Here is a 21641-nt window from a genome sequence, read left to right on the forward strand (position 1 = left end):
GATGATTGAAAAGACCATGATATGAAATATTTCATGGAATATAAACCAACAATCTTTTGTCTCTGTAGTTTCATTGGCAGTAATACCACAACTCTTTTAAAAAGAGGTCAAAATTGTCTTAAATGGATTTTGTGGAATGTTGTACATGTATTTGACAATTTTTGTTAAAATGTTACTTATGGTTAAACTTTGACAAACACATTTGTTGACTTATGCATGTAATATGAAAAGGAAAACCCCAAAAGTGTATAAGATGTTTCCTCTAGCATCAATTTAAATACAATTTTGAAGTTGTGTCCCTTGCCGGTTTGATAATAACCAATGTCTTGAGAAATCTGAGATTGTATTATTTTTTTAAACATGTTAAATGAAAAATTCAATAAATCCACTTTAAAGAATTTCATTCATATTTTTTTTCTCTGTTGTCTAGTTGTTGCAGAATATAATTTTTTCAAAAAACTTCCAAAAATTTGATTTCACTCTACTTTTATTTTATACAGCAATCTCAAAACGTTACACAACTTTTTATGTTTCTTTGTTGTTGTCATAATAACAATATCAATAGAATGTTCTATCTTCTAAATGTCACTCTTCTTGAAGTTGTCTTCATCTGAAAAAAATAAATTACATTCATACATTTAAAAACTTAATTTGATTTATTCCCATATACTGTAAGTTGTTAGTTTTAAAAATAATGACATATCCTCGGTGACTTTTAAACATGCTTTTCTGTCTCATTTTGGTCTCTTGTGGAGAGTTGTCTCATTGGCAATAATACCACATCTACTTTTTTATATTTGTCTCGTTTTGATATAACAACATATTTGAATAAAACTGGAAAGTATTTTATAAATATAAATATTGATTTTGCTATCAGTAAATTAAAACCAAATTAAACATTATTGTTATACACATATGTATGTTGACCAGTTTACAAACTGTTGTCAATACTTATATTTTGGCATTGTACAAGATCATGTCCTTATCCTATGATTAATGGCAGCCTATTCTCTAGACTCTAAATCAATTAGATGTTTACTGATTGATATTTTAGTCTTAGACACATGATTTTTGGTTTTACATTTGGCATGAGTTTTGCTAATTTTTAAATTCTTCTTCAATGGTCTCTGGTGGAGAGTAATGACTCATTGGCAATCATACCACATCTTCTTATTTTTATATTAAACTTTAATATATGTAGCTAAAAATTGGAAGCAATTAATATTTGTAATAAAAACAATCTTGCAATACAAAATGTAACCACAACTGATCTTTTTACTTACAAAATCGAGCAGTTTTTAAAGTGTTATAACCATAAGAATTAAGTTGAAACTTTTCATTCATTTATTTATAGGTAACCCATGAAACTTTAACAACTGCAATGTGTTTGGAAGAGCAAGGATTAAAACATTTTTTTTTTTTTAAATCTCTCTCCAAATATTACATAAATATAAATATATTTATACACATACCTACTTTTTTTGCCTACAGAAGTCCTTTCTATGAAAATATCCTTTGGTTTTGCTTGGCTTTCCAGAAACTCCTGTAACATAAATGAAATAAAATTAAGTTTTGAATTAATTCTTTATTAGATGTCATTTTGTACTAATTATGAACATGGTAAAGGTACAAATAGTTTCAATTCACTCTCAATGACAGTGTTTTTCCATACAGGGTTACAGCTAATTTTCTAATGCATGTAGAGCAAAACTTTGGTTAGCTTGCTTGCTTTGTTTGTATATTGTACAATCATATTAGGATAACACCCAATTGAATTCAAATATAATATATACAGGTTTAACTATGCCTATATATATATTGTTTAAAGATGTCAATCTTATTCACAAAGCTTGTATAAACAATTATACAAATAAAGCAAGCAAGCCAACCAAAGTTTTACTTTGCAAGCATAAGGAAATCAGCTGTAATAAATGCCGGATCATGATGTTCCATCCTTTTAGACATCTCTAAATAAAACACTAGATTCACTATAAATATTTGGTTTATTAAAATGTCAGATTTGTCCATTTTCATAATTTCATTTTTTTTTTATCTCCATGGGACACAGATGATGCCCCCTCTTGCATAGGTATAATGTTATAATAAGGGAAATAACTCCAGAACAGTAAAAGTGACCTACCCAAATTTGTACTTGATCTGCATTTAGTTGATATTATCAGGGTGTGTAAGTTTCATAATATTTGGTTAAATAATTTTACCCCATGTCAGATTTGCTCTAAATGCTTTGTTTTCAGAGATGTACATTTTTTGTAAGCCAAAATCTATAGTTTACCCCAATGTTCAATTTTCCATACAAGGGGGTTAAATTGCCATAGCTGTATTTTGACCTGATGGTAAATTTTCCATGAGGTTAAAAAAACCAGGGGCCATCTTGCAATTGTATGTGTTTCTTTTTTTTTCGCTGTGTATTTACTAATGTTGATTCATTGATATATACCATGTATAGTATACCCCTTATAAGTTATCAGTTGTTTCTCTATTGCATTATATCTTTTTTAATAAATTCTCCTTACTATTTGTAACAGCAGTGAATCCCAAACTCTGTCTCACCAACAAGTCTCAGACAAAAAGCAATTCAGACAGAAAGAACTTTCAAGATGTTTTAGTTGAATGTATAGTAGAAAAGTTCAAATTTCAGTTTGGCAAAGACTGTAACAGCAAAGTTACCTTAGTATATAGTAATAAAGTTTCAGCATAAATAATGTATTGAAAGCAAGTTGTCTTACAAAGTACATATATATTCAATACAGTAAGTCTGACAAAGAGCAAAAAACAACGGAAGGCCACGAATTGTTTTGAACACAGCAAAAAAATCTTGCACCATACAAAAAATATACTTACCATTGCTGAATTGTACTTGAAACATTTACTAGGCGTCTTCCCTTGCCATTTTCTTCACCATTTGTGGAATTTTTTAAACATCCATGTACATGAACCTTCCTGACATACTAGGGGAGGTCAAATTTGATAACTAGCCTATAGGATAAAAAGAAATCCATTTCATAAAAATTTTACAGAAACTATTTTCATATTACTTTACAATTACAGACACATGTGTTCATGTGAAAGCCAAAATGAAGAGGATAGATATAAGAAGATGTGGTATGAGTGCCAATGAGACAACTCTTCATCCAAGTCACAATTTATAAAACATGTAAAAGTAAAACCATTAAAGGTCAAAGTACAGTCTTCAACATAGAGCTTTGGCTCACAATGCACAGCAAGCTATAAATGGCCCACAAAATTATTACTAGAGTAAAACCATCCAATGAGAATTGCTGCAAGCATTTTAGAGTTATTGTCCAAAACTGGAACATCCCCTTTATTTAATGAATAAACCCCATGCCATAACTCTGAAATGTAAAATGTAAAATTTTATAATTCTAAAGGGAGCTTCCATCAAAGCTATAAACAATTCACAAAAGTTTCACGAGAACAGCTGCTGAAAGTATTTTTGAGTTATTGTCCGAAAACTGGAAAAATTCCCCATCTTTTAACTTTTTATGAATAAAATCCGGTAAATCAAAAACCCAATATCTAAAATTATGAAAATTGTATAAAGGGATCTCATGTCAACAGATATAAACAATTAACCAAAATTTCTTGCAAGAAAAAGAAAACATTCTGGAGATATTGACTGAAAACTGGAAAATCACCCTTTTTTTATGAATATAAAACCTGGTAACTCAGAAATTTAAAATTTATAAAAATTGAAAGGGAGTTCATGTCAATAGATATAAAAAATACACCAAAATTTCTTGCAAGTAGGAGAAAACATTCTCCAGTTATTGACTAAAAACTGGAAAATCACCTTTTTTTTTATGAACAACCCTGTTACTCAGAAACTTAAAATCTAAACTTTATAAAAAATGAAAGGCAGCTCATGTCAATAGATATAAACAATTCACCGAAGTTTTATGAAAGCATTTATGAGTTAATGTCCAACATGTTGACCATGGACAGACAGACAACGGTATACCATAATACATATGTACTCACATAAATGGGCGTATAAAAAGAAGAAACGAGAAAAACTTATGAACTTAGTTACTACATCAACAAACGAAAACTACTAAACATCAGATTCCTGACTAAGGACAGGTGACACACAATTGCAGGGGGTTTAAACTTTTAAATGGTACCAAACCTTTACCCTTATCTGAAACAATAGTGTAACATCACAACATAGAAAGACACACTATAAAATATTAATTGAAATGGCTGATTCGTGTTCATCCTCAACCTTTATATATGTTATGCGTTATCATCAAATACAACTTACTTTTCAATATTTTTAAGAATGAACACCAATGCGGCCACTTTCATTCAAGACAAAAAAACGTCTAAAATTTAACTAAAATTCTAAAATTGTGAAGATTTCAGTAATTTAGCATGACTTAATGATGCTAGTACCCGATATATGTGCGTTGTATTGTTGAAAACAGCCCACATTTATGTAGCAGTAGCATTCTACTTTCCGATGAATAACTAGAAGTTTACATCTAACCATTTTTGTAATATTTTGGGGCCAAAAAGGGGTCTTACTGGACCTAATCCTTTGCATGAGGCAATTGCAAACTAAAGTTAACACAAGGAAACAAAAATTGGATCATCATCCAATGTAATACTGAAAGATGGACCAACAGTCCCTTAAATTTTTAATGACTACATAAGGCAGTCTGCATAATGTCTCAGTGGCAAATATTTCAGATATCAGTATAAACAATTCATGTCAATCAAATAATAAAACTAAGAAGTGTATTATATATTATACTGAACTCACTATATTGGTTGAGGGAATATGCTATATATTTTGAACTGTTGTATTAATATTTTATATACATTTTTGTATTAAAACAAACCATAGTATAATGATAACCAGATGCTCCGCAGGGCACAGCTTTATAAGACAGCAGAGGTTGAACCCTGAACGGTTGGGGCAAGTATGGACACAACATTCAAGCTGGATTCAGCTCTAAATTTGGATTGTGATTAAATAGTTGACACATCATAGGTTTCTGACACAGAATGAATGTGGTCTAATGAACTTAAAATTTTTGTTTTGCTTTTGAGCAATTCACTATGCTGTTGAATATCAATCCTCTCAAAAAAATGTTTGAAGAAATTTTCTTTTTATTTATGAAATCTGAAATGAGAAAAATTGACCCCCCCCCCCCCCCCCAATTTTTTTTTCCACATCGCCCTTTCCCTTATTCTAAAACTGATCTCAATTCAAATTTCTAATGGAGTTTGCAACAATAACTACTCATTTAAATACATCATAAAATATTAAAATGTAAAAAAAAGTGCTTGTTATCACTTAATGGTAAAGATTGTTTTAATTTATCAGTTGGTAGTAAAAGTGAATATACATTGTATATTGTATAAAACAATGATTTAAGTTGATTCAACTACTTTTCTGGACAAAGAAAGATAACTCTAATTGAAAATTTCTTGCTATTGTGCAATATTGTGCAATTAGATATTTCTTGCTATTGCGCAATACTGTGCAATTGAAGATTTCTTGCTATTGCGCAATACTGTGCAATTGAAAATTTCTTGCTATTGCACATTACTTAATATAATAATTTTGGATCCTGATTTGGAACAACTTGAAAACTGGGCCCATAATCAAAAATCTAAGTACATGTTTAGAATCAGCATATATCAAAGAAGCCAAAGAATTTAATTTTTGTTAAAATCAGACTTAGTTTAATTTTGGACCCTTTGGACTTTAATGTACAGACCAATTTGAAAACGGGACCAAAAATTAAGAATCTACATACACAGTTAGATTTGGCATATCAAAGAACCCCATTTATTCAATTTTTGATGAAATCAAACAAAGTTTAATTTTGGACCCTTTGGGCCCCTTATTCCTAAACTGTTGGGACCAAAACTCCCAAAATCAATCCCAACCTTCCTTTTATGGTCATAAACCTTGTGTTTAAATTTCATAGATTTCTATTTTAATACTTACATGTATACTAAAGTTATGGTGCAAAAACCAAGAAAAATGCTTATTTGGGCCCCTTTTTGGCCCCTAATTCCTAAACTGCTGGGATCTCAACTCCCAAAATCAATCCCAACTTTCCTGTTGTGTTTATAAACCTTGTGTTTAAATTTCATTGATTTCTTTTTACTTATACTAAAGTTATTGTGCGAAAACCAAGAATAATGCTTATTTGGGCCCTTTTTTGGCCCCTAATTCCTAAACTGTTGGAACCAAAACTCCCAAAATCAATCCCAACCTTCCTTTTGTGGTCATAAACCTTGTGTCAAAATTTCATAGATTTCTATTTACTTAAACTAAAGTTATAGTGCGTAAACCAAGAAAATGCTTATTTGGGCCCTTTTTGGCCCCTAATTCCTAAAATGTTCGGACCAAAACTCCCAAAATCAATCCCAACCTTCCTTTTGTGGTCATAAACCTTGTGTTAAAATTTCATAGATTTCCATTCACTTAAAATTACTAAAGTTAGAGTGCGAAAACTAAAAGTATTCGGATGACGACGCAGACGACGACACCAACGTAATACCAATATACGACCAAAATTTTTTTAATTTTTGTGGTCGTTTAAAAAGTGATTGTACCAAGTGCTACAATATTATATATTATTGCAGTGAGGTTAAAATCCCTGTCATTTATTTATCATCCACACAGTTACTAATCATAATGCTAATCGGAGAAATTTTTTTTTTCTATCATACCGGTATATACATGTTCATGTTATGATATTTTTCTAAGACCATCCACCAGAACTTGCAGTCGTCCTATAAAAATAGGAGATGTGATATGATTGCCAATGACACAGAAATTAACAACCATAGCCACCATACAGCGTTCAACAATGAGCATTGTCCACTCTGGACCAACTATATTTCTTATAGTTTATATAATAAAACTATTCTTATCTATTATTGAGTATTTTTAAAAAGAGTTTTCCTACACAACTTCCTATCGTGATGCTTCTTAAAATTTGATGGGTAATCTTAAGATCTGATTTTATGTAATGGGACAATAAATCCTTTAGCCCATATTTCAGGAAATTTTCCTGTTGTTAATACATTCATTGACATTGTCTTTACAAAACATTTAAGCAGATATGATTGGCTGCGCTTGAGCATCTCATTTATTATGGAGTCAAAGCTGCTTAATTTAATGTTTTTTAGTGGTTCACAGGGGCTTGTTTAGTAGGCCAGACAAGCTTTTACTACCAATAGCGATTTAATAAAAAAATGACAAAATGTCATTGAATTTCTTGAATTCCAAATTTTTAAAAAGTTTAAAGAAGAAATTTTTAACTGCACAATATTGCGCAATAGATATGTAAGATCTTGACATTTGCTTAGTGTCAGAAACTCATATTACATGTCAAAAATTTGATCAGAATCCAAATTCAGAGCTGTATCAAGCTTGAATGTTGTGTCAATACTCATGATACTAGCCCCAACTATTCATGGTTCACTCTCAGCGGGTCGTAGAAAGCTGCTCCCTGCAGAGCACCTGGTTCTGTAATTTTATAATCCAATTTTCTGAAAATTTTAATTTGATATGACATTCTTAAATAAGATTCCTTAAAGCCCATGATTTATGAATGTGTTCTTACCAGTCACCCCAGATTGAGAAACCAGACCAGGATATTCATTTTATGCCAGGTCACTTGTTTTCACAGTCCTATAGTCTGGTGTTATGTATTGTTAGCAACTGTCACTATTTGTGGGGGATTTCCCCCATGAAGGCTCCAAAAAATAATTTTGAAAGATCAATTTTGTCCATAATTTTTAACAAAACAATTAATTTTAAAATGGTCGTAGGCAGACCAGAAAACATAATGCCCCTCTACTATCGTAGGTGGGGCATAAAAAACACCAAACAATTATTATTTTAGAGAGGTCCAAAAAAGGGGGGTCCCTGCCCCAAATACCTGTGCTCCTGAGTCCTGTCAAAGTGTCATGCCTGTGGATAAATAAATCAGTTTTGGAAATGGCATTTAAAAATCCTTCGTGAAATGTTAATCGAATAAAACATTAAAGTTGAATTCTTACCGATCTTGTCTTTAGTGTCCTAGATTGAAGATATCCTACATTGTCCTAGCTGCATCTCATATATCTTCCATAAAATTTGCGTTTTGCTAGCTTCACGAATCATGATGTCAATATCAGTGTCGTCTGTCTGAACGCTCGTTTCCGGGTGAACCGTACGGGCTAATATTAAACCAAATGCGAAGCATTAAAAATTCCATTTAAACGGCATTAAATGATTGAAATCCATGCGTAGATTTATAAGTAATAAAAACAAGTAAACATGATTAATAATTGTATGTAACCGATTGGACCTTAAAAAAATATATGAATGTGGATTCCGTAACTTCCATCGAGTCTCCATGCCAGTGTAATGGTATTTCCCGCGGTTATTTTTGTACAACTTATAAATAAAATACGGTATGACTATCACTTGCCACTATGTACCTAACAGAATGAACAATTTTGCAAAGACTCACTCAGTGTAAGTATATCGATACGGTGAATTAATTAACATGAAAAAACTCTGTAATTTCTAAATAATTTTACTGGACACAAAACACACGGGCACCTGGTAATTCGTCACCTTATTAAAGTCAAATCGGCACCTTTTTTCACGACATTTCTGCAATTGATTTTTTAACTGTCGCCTGATATTAAAAACGGTTTTCATCTTTAATTTGAAAGTAATTATTGGTTCTCTTCTCTGCTGCAGTATAATAGATGAGGATAAAAAGAAGAGAAAACAATTAAATTTTATCATTGATTTTTTTTTTGATAATCTGCCTTTCCTGATTTTCCTGATCTTTTCAGTGGTGGATCCATAACTTTTTCTAGGGGGGGTGCTGACTGACCTAACGGGGGGCCTGCTCAGTCATGCTCCAATGATTCCCTATATAATCAACCAAATTTTTCCCACAAAAAGGGGGGGGGCAGCACCTGCCCCCCCCCCCCCCCCCCTGGATCCGCCTATGCTTTTACCTGTATACTTGAAAACAATAAATACTATTGTTTGCTAGTATTGTGCAGTTCTCATGAAATAAAAGTTCATTATAATAATAAATATAGGTTCCAGTAGGAACATGCAGATCTATTGTGGCTCCATTGATTGTTTATACAGAGAGCACACAAGATCATGTAAATTTGGTTAAATGTCCAATGGTAGATGGAAAAACAGCACTGTATATAAATAGAGCACCTAGATTCTACCTGTGAAAATATGGTTCCTTTTTCAAAGGAGGTTTAAGGATCAGTTCAATTATATTAGATACTAAGATAGTTTATAAAACAATTAATTATTATGCATCGGTGGATCCAGGTGGGACCGGGCCCCCCCTTTTTTTTGGTTGATTATATAGGGAATCATTGAAGCATGACTGAAGCAGGCCCCCTTAGGTCAGTCAGCAGGCCCCCCCTTAGGAAAAGTTCTGGATCCGCCACTGTTATGGGAGTCTTCAACAGTTCACTTGCAAAACATAATATTAATTTTGGGTATGGACTTAACTACTGCGGGTTACCTGAATTAACAAGGGGCGGATTTGACTTGTTATGCCATATTAACTATCAAAGGTGGCTTAGGTGCCCATTTGACCAGGTTTCCAAACATGGCAAAATGACTAGAATTCAGACACAGTGTTAAACAAATTAAGATATATACATTTTTGTGCTGGAATGCACACTACACTGGCAGCTTTATTAACTAAGCTACATTAGATTGTAACTTGAGTTATATTCCTTGTGACTAATTATACATGTGTTAAAAATAATACAATTTTGTTTAATAATATTGAAAATAAGGAGATCAATGTAGTATGATTGCCTATGAGATTACTATCTACTAATGTTTATATGAACTGAATTTAAGCATCTATATAGGACACCTTAATACCTTTAACAATGAACAAAGCTCATACTGTCAGCTACAAAAAATGTATAACAGGTCATCAAGGCTTGACATGACAATTAAAATGTAAAATGATTTGCCAAAATAAATCAAATATGGCAGACTGCATCAAACAACAACTAAATTTCATCCGGACTTGGAACAGACATAAATAGAATGTTGTGACTGTTGTGTAACAGCACAAAAGAGGAACAAAGTGGTGAAATCGGTTAGAAATTGTTTTGATTCATTGAATTGGTACAAAGCTAAAAAATTCTAACATGAAGACAAACAATCAAAACTTAATAGTACTTTCAGTTATTGAAAGCTCATTAAAAGCTAATAAAAACTCAAACATTATATATAAACCATGTTTTCCCGTACACATATATATATATGTATAGATGTAATTATCAGAGAAATTCGTTTTACAATTTTTGTTTAACATGTTTAATTATCTATAACTGATATATTTTTTATTAAAGTTTCCAAGCAAGTCAATACATGAAATAACAAAAAACTTTTGGGACAGAAGACACTGTTTAAAAAACGTGACCAAAGAAAAGAAAAGGAAATGTACTTGTTATCGACACTGGAGAAAAAATGGACTCTTCAGGTAAGAAGTTTTATTCTGCAATAACTTTTGTTTAATTGTTAATCTGTTTTTGAATAAAAGAATGTGTAAAGTATATTTTAGTGGGACAGCATCCCAACAAACAATAAATCTGAAGAGATATCAAGTGGTAAATATTTTGCTTACTGAAAGTTAATACCAAATGTGCCATGCTATAAATTATCCTTCATCTGAAGAAGGTATGAATATATGCAACAGGAATTTTACAGAAAAAATCTGTCCTTTATTATGTCTATATGCTAGCCGCAAATTTTTCACTGCATTTGCATATCTAGTTAGGTTAGTACTTTTTCATCTTTTTAAAATTTTGTCTTGCAAAACAACACATTGCAGGGATGAAGTAAATGCAACAAGTTTTCATTTTATCCAGTTTTTTTTCATGTTTGCACATTCTCTTTCCCATACAATGTTTTGGTGAAGTTAAATAATAGTAGTTTGTACACATGTTGCCACTTGGAAATATAAATGATATGGAAAATAGCATTGTGAGCTCTCTCAAGCCTATGTGAGTTGTAGGATTTTAGAAATTTTCATCATTTGTTCATAAGTAGGAGGCCACTGACTGCCTAAGAGGGCGCCCGCTCCGGTCATGCTTCAGTGATTCCCTATATAATCAACCAAATTTTTACCTGGCCCCACTTTAAATCCACCTTTGCTAAGACCAGTTAAATAATCAGCTTTGGTCAATTATGCATTGAAATTCTGTTAAAAAGGAAGGTGTTTGACTTTTTCTAGTTTAAAAATTAAGTGCTAAGAAACTATTTTTACAGGAATTAATAGTTCCCCTTTAAAATGGAAAGTATAATGAAAATTGCATTGTCAATCTCAATCCTATTGTTCAACTTCATGTTTGTTTTTATAATTTTTTTATCAAATTCAAAGGTTAGTTTGGCAAGCCAAAGTCATGGATGAGTTCAATAAATGTTGCAGATTAGCTTTTTTTGCAGGAGTTAAGCTGCTTTAGAAAACTGTATTTGTTACTTATTTCAAGTATAATAACTTGTTGATTTTGCGCATTTTTTTCATAAGTATGTTCAGTATATATTTGCCTTTCGTGAACTTTTAACTTTCAGTTACATTCAGTTCTTGTGAAATTCAACATCTCTTATATAAACATCACAAATGTCTTTTTACTTAATCACCTTTTTTATGTTTACAGAAGAAATTGTCACACGGAAATGTAATGGGCAAATTAAAAAGGAGAAGTAACTCTTCTAGGAAGCAGTTCCAGTCATTTGTAGCAACAGGACTGTGACGAATAGAACTTTAATATAAACTGAATCAAAATATAGAATTTATCAAACTTGTGTCAGATAATACTCTCATGCTTCTATTGGAGGACATCAATGATGAGAAGTAAAGGAAAAGACAATAAATGACAGCATATCAAATATCACAATGTATATTTAGTCAGTTAACACATTAATTCATCTACATACATTACAGCATTTCATTTTAACCATGTGTAAATTTTGTCTATTCAAGCTTAACAAAATGCTTTGAAATTAAAATATTAAATATTTTAGGCAGACATGTTTTTGTAATTTTCATTTATTTTTTCAAACTTTTCAAGTTATTACATTCTTCAGTGGCGGATCCAGCCAAAAGCCCATTTTTCAAAGGGGTTTCCTAACCAAGGATAAAGGAGGGGTTCCAATCATGTCTTTCATTTATAAATTGTTAATTTCCACTTCAAAACTAAAAAAAATAAGCCAAAGATAAAAAATCAGTCATAAAAAAAATATAATTTTGAAATTCATGTAAAACGCATGTAAAACATGTATTTTACATGAGTTTGTATTTACACATGTTTTACACATGTGAAATATTTCATGCGTTTTGTAACGCATATTTAATATATGTTTTTGCACGCCTGTTATACGCATGTTGTAAAAAACATGCATTAAACGCACAAAAAACATACGTTTTACACACGTTTTCTTTACCATGCGTGGAACATGCGTGGCACTTTTTGCTGTGTATAACCTTACATTGAACCATCAAGACAACTTTGCTTTTAACCAATTTAAGAATAGTTTTTAGAAAAGAGAATAATAAACTTTCCATCTAAAACTTTCTTAATGTTTTGGTGCAGTATTTTAAACGATGAGTTGATATAGCGAATGTCCAGTAATTATTGTTGATTCTTGTAATATTTTTTCTTGCATCTCTTAAGTAATATTTGACAGTTATTGCATCACATGTATGTGCTTGAATGCAGCTTCATATAATTTTCAAGTAACTATACTGATGTTTATTACAAGAGTAGTCATCAATAATCATCATAGAAACACAGCAAACAGCAAAACAAGTTTTGATTAACTATATTAATGTTTGTATATGCATAAACTAATTGTTCAAAAGCCGTAAAGAGTTAAAGACAAAAAGTTTAACGAGATAATATTGGCAACATGGAAGCTAAGCAGCAGAAGAGGTCAAAGTCAAACGAAATATTCTACTAAGTTCTACATATATTTTTTTAGAAAAAATAAATATTAGTAATATTTTGATATGACATAAAACAAGAGGCTGTCAATATTAAAAGGCAATATATCACCTGTCAGTAGTGAAAACATGTCTTCATGTCCGAAAAACAACATATCAAAATACTCATAGAATAGGATCAAGCGTGTCAAAGTTAACACTCAGAATGTCCACTCAATCAACGGTCATAACCATAGAAGTAAAAACTGTCAAAATCGAACTTGTCTTCCACTTTGTCAGAATGTCAGTAACTAGCAATTTCCGGCTGGACGGTTCTTAATTTATTTCACGGAAACTCCTGAAAGCAGTTCCCTCCCACGCCGGTCGAACTACCCCAGATCTATTAACGGTTTTACATTGCGAATAACAAGGTTAAACTGTGTTTACATGATTACAATGTCTAGTTTTCGAGAAGGGCGCTTACTGAGTGAAAGGATGAGTCGCTTACATATGTTACTTTTTCAAGTTTCATGATATATTGGACGAGTGATTAAGAAATATACGACAACGTTGTTGATAAATCACAAGTATCTGACTGAACTAATCAGGTGTCGAGTTCTCCACAGTTATTAATGCATCAGATATTTCTCAAATATGTTCATCTCTATGAAATACCATCGTAACAAAATTTTTGTTATTCAAAAAATATTAAAAGGGTGCAAGAAACCAGCGAGAATTTCATGGAATCATGCCAGTTCAATAATTAATGTGCCTGGCTCTTTTTTTAACAAATGGAACTTCGAATATGCGTATCTTATGAGTGTTATATCTGCCTATCTTATAAACAAAACAGAAAGAGTGGAAAACTAAACTATCTATTTATTTCAATGAAAAAAGCAAAAACTACACAAAACTAGATTATGTGGCACTTTCAGTATAGTTTCTTTGCATGTTTTAATGCACATTTTGATTATTGAACCGTCTCTTTTCTCTCTTTCCACTTTTCCGTTCTGGTTTTTTGTCTGGTCTTGAATTCGGTTTGACTGAATGTTCGGTTAAATTTGTTATGTCGTCTTCTAAAGTATCAGTTTTGCTATCCACGTCTGCAATTGCTGATTCCATTATGAAAGCATCTGCTTCAATTGCTTCAGTTGATTCATAATCAATACAGCTCGGATTTATGCCTACCTTTAAATTATATTCCGTGTCTCTATTTTCAGATCTGTTTTGCAAAGACCCCTTTGTATCGAACCGCTCGGCAAGTATATCCAGTTTTTTCATGATTTCTGTCTTTGAAAGATCTTTCCACCCTTTAGATTGCTTTCGATTCAGAATTTCAAACGGAATTTGTTTGTTCTTAACAAAGTTCATCAGTGACTGGTCTTGCACGAGTTCAAACATGTTGTTATCTGTTTCATCAGTAGCCGTCTTCTCGAACATTTTTTGCTGAGTGTGTAGCGTTTTCTTGATTTTTTGCAGAGTGAGAAATACTTTTTTAGCATTTCCTTGGTCTTTCACGTTGATAAGGAAGCTTTCGTTTTGCACAATACTTTCATTTAATCCAGAAAATATGTCTATTTGTTCTTGTATTGGTTTAACTTTAGACAAAAATGTTCTAGAAACGTCGGCTTTTATTTCAGACTTCATTTTCTCTAGCTTGTCAATAGCTTCTTTGATGTAGCGATCAGATTCTGAAATTATTCTTTCTTTTTCAGCACTTATTTTTTCTATCTGTTTCTCTTTCTTTTTTATCAATTTTGTCATTACTCTATTTAAACAATTAAGATCTTTGATCACTGCCTCATCGATTTTATCTTCTACAAACATCTCAACAACTTTCTCTACAGTTTTGATATTTACACAATGGCGGTGATTCTCTGCCAAACATATTATGCAACACATTTCAGAATGGTCTAAACAAAACACTTCGTAAAACTTATCCGTATGTTCATCACAAGGTTCATTTATTTTATAGTCGGGTAGTTCGGGAAGTTTTTGCCCTTCGGAAATTATCATGACTTTGTGTGTTCCAGAATCTTTCAGACGGTTGTGGAAACTTTTCAGACATGCACTACATAGCAACTCTTGACAGTGCTGACACCAATTCGTTGCTTTCACATCATCTCCAATACGTGTACAAGGATCACAGTTGTAGGTGATTTCTTCATCCGTATTCGAATCCATCATCGAAGAATAGATACGATAATTGAAAGGTAATTGACTTGCAAAATTTCCGACTGACTTAGAATCTGGAACAGTGACAGACACTCTGCATACTGGACATACAAAAGCAGTTTTATTGTTAATTTTTTTTGCCGTAGTTTCAATATAAGTTTGCAAACACGCTTCACAATATGTGTGCGAACATGGCAAATACCTTGGTTTCTTAAACTCTTCTAAACATATTGAACAATCAAATATTGTAGCTGTTTTCCTAGACATGTCTGAGCACTGCTTGCACAATCGCCATTACCGAAGTACTTTACTTTCGCTTTTACAAAATAACTCAAGGGAGATTATTCAAATATTTATTTGTACACGTATTGATTAAAACTCATCAGCTGTTTGTTGTGGAAAATATATGGCAAGCTGTTTTACTAGTACTTTTATTTTCACTTCAAGATTTAACTCATATAATAGATAAGATATCTATATAAGATCATATAACTGTGATCTTGGTTTTATAAGTTATCTTATAAAACTGAGAATGGAAATGGGAAATGTGTCAAAGTGAAACAGACAACAACCCGACCAAAGAGCGGAAAACAGCCGAAGGCCAACAATGGGTCTTCAATACAGCGAGAAAATCCACGCACACGGAGTCGTGTTTCAGCTGTCCCCTAAACAAAAATGTGTACTAGTTCATTGATAATGGACGTCATACTTAACTCCGAAATATATAAAAAAAACAACTTAAAGGCTAAAACCATACAAGACTAACAAAGGCTAGAGGCTCCTGACTTGGGACAGGCACAAAAATGCGACGGTTTTTTTTAGATCTCAACCCTCTCCCTATAACTCTAGCCAATGTTGAAAAAATAAACACACTGCATTACGCACAGTTAAACTTAGTTTCAAGGAGTCCGAGTCCGATGTCAGAATAGGTATACAAAATTAAGAAACTAAACAAAATGACAATGATACATAAGTTAACAAAGGACTATACTTATACTATTGCAGTAACTGACATGCCAGCACCAGACCTCAATTAAACTGATTGAAAGATTATGTCTTCATAATTTAAATATCAAGCATAATCCCTCCCGCTAAGGGTTTAGTATCATACCATCATAAAATATATGAGAAAAACATAACCCGTATCATGCCAACAACTAGTTTTTAGAATAAATGTGTTTGTTTCCGATGCAAAGATCCTATAAGTGAATCAATATTAGAGCCAAAATTTGTTATCTTTTGAGGTTAATGCCGACATTTTTGTGGTTTGTAAAGAATATGGCCATAAAAGATTGGATGTGAAATACCTGAACGTATAAATAAGATGTCTGCATGCATGTTGATTTTTATATACGAATGATGTCCTTGTATCAATGATTCAATTTAGTTAATGTTTGACTAGTTTGTGATATCGAAACCCCTGGTGTAAATATTTTTCAGTAATACATAGATTTTTTTTGCTAGAATTGAATAATCACTTTTATATAAATCGTACGGGGACAAACTCGTCCAAAGTACTTTTTGACGTCCCCCCCTCGGCATTTTGACCAGCCTCCCTCCCAGATCATAAAAAAATGATAGGTCCCTTATAAAATCCCCAGACTCACGCGTAAGATAATACACTACCTACGTACACATCAAATCATATCTTCCGACGTATTGTACATTCTTCTGATGTCGAATTATATTACATACTATTGTTTCTGTCAATAGAAATAGCTGTAAAAAAACAAAGAGATGTATTCGAATTTAAAAAAAAACTGTTATTTCCAATAATTCCGTCCCATAATAAAATGCGATAAAACACTTGTTTTTTTTTAATTATTATTATTACAAATAAAAGAGATATATGCAATTAATATCATTGCGACAGCAACCTAACGGTACAAAAAATATATATAAAACTCAACTGAATAGAAAAATAGACAAGACAACATGTCAAACACCAAAAATCGAATCTAAAATATTGAGAATTTATCCGAGACTATATTAAAGATCTGATATGAGCACCAAATTCTCTTATTGGCAACAGGTACTTGAGGACAGGACTATTTTGATTTGCCCTACCCCTTTTTACCTTTTAATTTTAAATATTTTCAAGTTTTCTTTGTTAGTCTTACATAGATAATATACTAGAAATCACTATGGATATGTGTTTACTATATTAACTATATCAATTGCTAGTGTTAAAACTGTCCAAAGGGAGCACTGATAATATACATACTTAAAATTGAGAATGGAAATAGGGAATATGTCAGAGACAAAAACCCGATCAAACAGCCGAAGGCCACTTGCATGCATATACTAGAAAAAAATTAGTTGCAACTGTATTGACCAAAAGCAATAACTAATATGAAATCCTTTTTTTTTTTTTTTAATAAATATCTTTTAATAAATGTAGGCATGAGATTGCTGACATTGTTTTTCCTCAAATATTTCTTTTTACAAGCGGTGTAGTCTTGGCGGCCTGTTAAAAAAACCTAGTAGTTTGTATGCACTCTTCCAAGCTCTTACTTATATGAGCCTTTGTTATAAACATAAAAAAAATTGACAATAAATGTAGGTACGAGGGTGCTTACAATGTAATGTTCAATATAAAGTTAATTCAAAGAGACATGACGGCGTTGATTTTTGAACTCACCAAAGATGTTGCAGATATAAATTAAGCCTATGATATAAATTTGATAAAAATCCTACCAGAAATGTAGGTGTGACAGCTTTACAATGCAATTTTCTATATAATTAATATTTCCATGATGCAGAACTCTTTTGGAAAAAATGATCGGCACTAGTTTTGGAACTATTCAAGACATTGCTCATACTAACCTTTGATATAGATTTCATAAATATTTTTTAACATTCACAGGCACTTGTTTCAGAAAAAAAATTAATCCTATATACCTTAATATAACACGTGTTATATTAAGGTATATAGGGGAAACAATTCTGAGACAAGTGCCTGTGGAAACATTGTATACTTAAGAGCGCATGAAATAAAATTTTGAATAGAATTTACATTTCCAAGGAACATTACTCTTAAAAATAACCAATGCTGAAAACTCTGGCAATAATTGTACAAGGCCGGGCGAACGCCAGGTATTTCTAGGACTCTCCGTGTGGGGACAGTACAATTTGTTAACTATCAATTTCTAGTTTACTATCCACAGCGGAATAACTATAAATCCTTGAAAAACAAAATTGAGTTTACACCAAGAAGGTTTTCGATAAATTCGTCTTGGCTTGTGTAATGGTTAAAGCATGCACAATCTTACAACCCTCACACCCTCTACTTTTTTCAGTATAGATAAGTTATATTTATGTTGTTTATATTATATGGTGTATGCTCACGTTCAATTTGTATTGTTATATATATTGTATTGTGGAGAAGACTTTATAAGTATGTTTTACTTGTGTCTGATCCTTTTTCGCTTTGAGCAAATAAAATATGTTTAAACTAAACCCGAAACATTAATAAGACGTCCCTTTAAAGATACATATATAAAGATGGCTATATTTTTTAATATCTTATTTTGAAAGAGGAATAATAAATATCATGAAATTTGATTTAATCAAAAAAATCAATATAGCAAAAAGTTTAAAACAAGCCTTGAAATATAAACGTTTGTTTACTTAACATACTAAAGAAAAATACATTCTCCTTCTAAACATTCCAAAATTATGACATCTTAATTGCACATCGTTTGAGAACGCAAGGTAAACAGTTGATCATTCTGTTATATTTAGTATCTCCCTACTACATTTGGATCTGACTTTCTGATAATAATTCTCTCATCTTCTACCACTAATTAAACAAAAAGCAAACGTGCGTGTTTGTGAAACACTTGCAGAAATCACGTTCAACAAACTGGATGCAGAAAGCAGACGATAGTTTCGAAATGTCCAGCCGTATTGTTCCAGTTAAGCGTTATGATTGGAATTTTTTCGACAAGCAAATGGACATGTTTCCATCTTTCAAAAATGATTTCGACAAAGATTTTTTCAAGGATGCCAAGCATTCAAGTATGGATGAAGAAATAGCAAGGATGAAACGGGAGATGTTCAGCCTGACAACACCAGAGTCAAGTTTGAAAGTTGATCAACCTTTTGTTCAGGATTTTACTGGAGATAAGAAAATGGCTCTACGGTTTGATTGCAGTCAGTTTAATCCTGAGGAAATTCAAGTAAAAACAATGGACAAACAATTAACTGTACATGCCAAACATGAAGAAGTATCACCGGGAAGGAAAGTGTACAGAGAATTCACCAAGTCCTACACTTTACCACAGGATGTTGACCCTTTGTCATTGAAGTCCAGCTTGACCAACGACGGATTTTTACAAGTTGAAGCTCCTGCACCTAAAACATGTGTCGCAAGGAAGGAAATATTTATTCCAATTGAGAAAATGCTTAAGTAAATAATTCGAACTAAATAAGCCAGCAAAATGCCAATTATATATAACATGCTGTGTTGGAAACCATCAGTGAGAAATTATTTTGACATCAGGCATTACTATTTTGTACAATATCAGAGAATTTCTTTTGACCGATTCTATGATGAATTGACATCTATGTACACTTTCAGAGACTTTGGATAGTGCGCAAAATTTGACAATTAATTCAGTATTTTTTGCAGTTTTTAACTATTTTAACAATTTTACATATATGGTTTCGTACTAGCTTTGCATATGTTGTTGTGCATGTTTTGGACTAGCATTCCTGGATCGGTTTCCGTGACAAGACAATTATTTGAATTCAGTTGTATATGAAAATAAAAAGGTATAAGCAATTATTCGTAAGTAATCTTTTAAATGAAAAAGAAAAATACAATGTGACACCACCACGGTGACCACTAAATGTGTTGTTCAGTGAAATTTATTAAAATAATTTGAAGCGTTAATGTTTGCCAAAATTTTCCATATTTGAAAGATGTAATACCAGTATTGCCTATTCAATACAATTTAAAACACATACACATATAAATATAAAAAAAAAGAAGATGTGGTATGATTGCCAATGAAACAACTCTCCACAAGAGACCAAAATGACACAGAAATTATCAACCCTAGGTCACTGTATGGCCTTCAACAATGAGCAAAGCCCATATCGCATAGTCAGCTATAAAAGGCCCCGAAATGACAATGTAAAAAATAATTCAAACGAGAAAACTAACGGCCTTATTTATGTATACATCAAAGTATTATCTATATTGCGTCGCCGTGTCGGTTGACAATATAACAGTAGTAAACGATTTTACAATCTCTAAGTGGAGTAGCTTGTTAGTACCTCCCCCCCCCCCCCAAAAAAAAAAAAAAATTAATTCGTTATAACTTTTACCAATCTTGAAAACAGTTTATTCCATTTCCTCATTATTATATATGATGGTGAAATGGTCCACTTCATTTGAACATTGGGGGATAATTGTCTCATTGGCAATCATACCATATCTCCTCATTTTTATATGGGATGAAAATTCTAACCAAAAACCAAATATATTGAGATTTTCGCAACATTTAGCAGATCTACAAACTAGCAACAGTACAATGTAGTAAACAGTACAATGTAGTAAACAGTACTTAATGACTCACTGTCCAGTGTAAGCGGGATATTTACTTTCATGGGTTAAGTATATAAAGGGCTTACGATACAGTTTCGATCCCATAATGATTTTTTTTACGAAAATCTGCATGAACATGGAGGTGCAACCTTACATCAAAGTCAAAAGCAACATCTCATAGCCCTTCGTTGCTAGTATCGTATTATACACATATAAATATACGAAAAGAAATTAGCAAATGCTCAAATTTTCACGACTATTTAAGACTTTTGTAATTGATACGAAACCAATCATATTTGAAGACAGTGCTAAAATACAAATATATACTAAAACATTTTTTAAATTCATGGTTAAAAAATTAAGAATTTAGTCCAGGCTGCTACAAAACAATTAATCATTAAGCCCGAAGTTACAGGTTTTCGTCAGATAGGTTTGGCATATATTTAGGTTTCTATATAGAAAACCATTACATGTTGAATACATAAGCAGATTTAGAGTGGAGCAGGATACCCGGCCCCTAAAAGAGCTAAATATTAGTGCCACATCTAATGCTGTCTTTCCGTTGTCTCCCTTTTGAAAATCCTGGATCTGCACCAGCAATTTATTTTTTATAGATAGTACAAACGAATGTTTCTCTATAATAATCCCATTTAGTGCAGTATAGGGCTAACGTTTTCGTTTTCAAATATATTGAACATTTCATAAATTATTGGTTGAATTAAAATGTCATGTTGAAAGTTATTCAAGGAATGATTGTAATATTTTTTCTGTCTATGCCGAAATAACATAAAAAATGTGGCGCACACACATTTTTATGTTATTTCGAATAAACAGAAAAAATATTAGTTATTTCTTATAATTTAATTCTAAATTCCATTTTAAACTGTAGAAAACCATAAAGAAAAAAACGTTCACATGACTAAATT

At 31.9% G+C, this 21641-nt stretch overlaps 1 protein-coding gene and 2 long non-coding RNA genes across 3 annotated transcripts; 2 read left to right on the plus strand and 1 right to left on the minus strand.

Moving 5' to 3' along the window:
* Positions 1 to 529: 529 nt before the first annotated feature.
* On the minus strand, positions 530 to 8216 carry LOC143082492 (uncharacterized). The gene is made up of 4 exons (XR_012980408.1): positions 8071 to 8216; positions 2863 to 2997; positions 1473 to 1543; positions 530 to 610 (listed from the first exon to the last, which is right to left on the minus strand). It is a non-coding gene; the product is annotated as an uncharacterized LOC143082492 (long non-coding RNA).
* A 194-nt stretch (positions 8217 to 8410) lies between these two features.
* LOC143082493 (uncharacterized) lies at positions 8411 to 12093 on the plus strand. The gene is made up of 3 exons (XR_012980409.1): positions 8411 to 8530; positions 10414 to 10544; positions 11722 to 12093. It is a non-coding gene; the product is annotated as an uncharacterized LOC143082493 (long non-coding RNA).
* A 6761-nt stretch (positions 12094 to 18854) lies between these two features.
* On the plus strand, positions 18855 to 19947 carry LOC143082494 (alpha-crystallin B chain-like). Its single transcript, XM_076258187.1, has one exon. The coding sequence runs from the start codon at positions 19031 to 19033 to the stop codon at positions 19574 to 19576; it is 546 nt and encodes a 181-aa protein (XP_076114302.1). The 5' UTR covers positions 18855 to 19030; the 3' UTR covers positions 19577 to 19947.
* Positions 19948 to 21641: the final 1694 nt, after the last annotated feature.

The sequence above is a fragment of the Mytilus galloprovincialis genome, chromosome 7, assembly GCF_965363235.1.
Source record: "Mytilus galloprovincialis chromosome 7, xbMytGall1.hap1.1, whole genome shotgun sequence".
Lineage (NCBI taxonomy): Eukaryota > Metazoa > Mollusca > Bivalvia > Mytilida > Mytilidae > Mytilus > Mytilus galloprovincialis.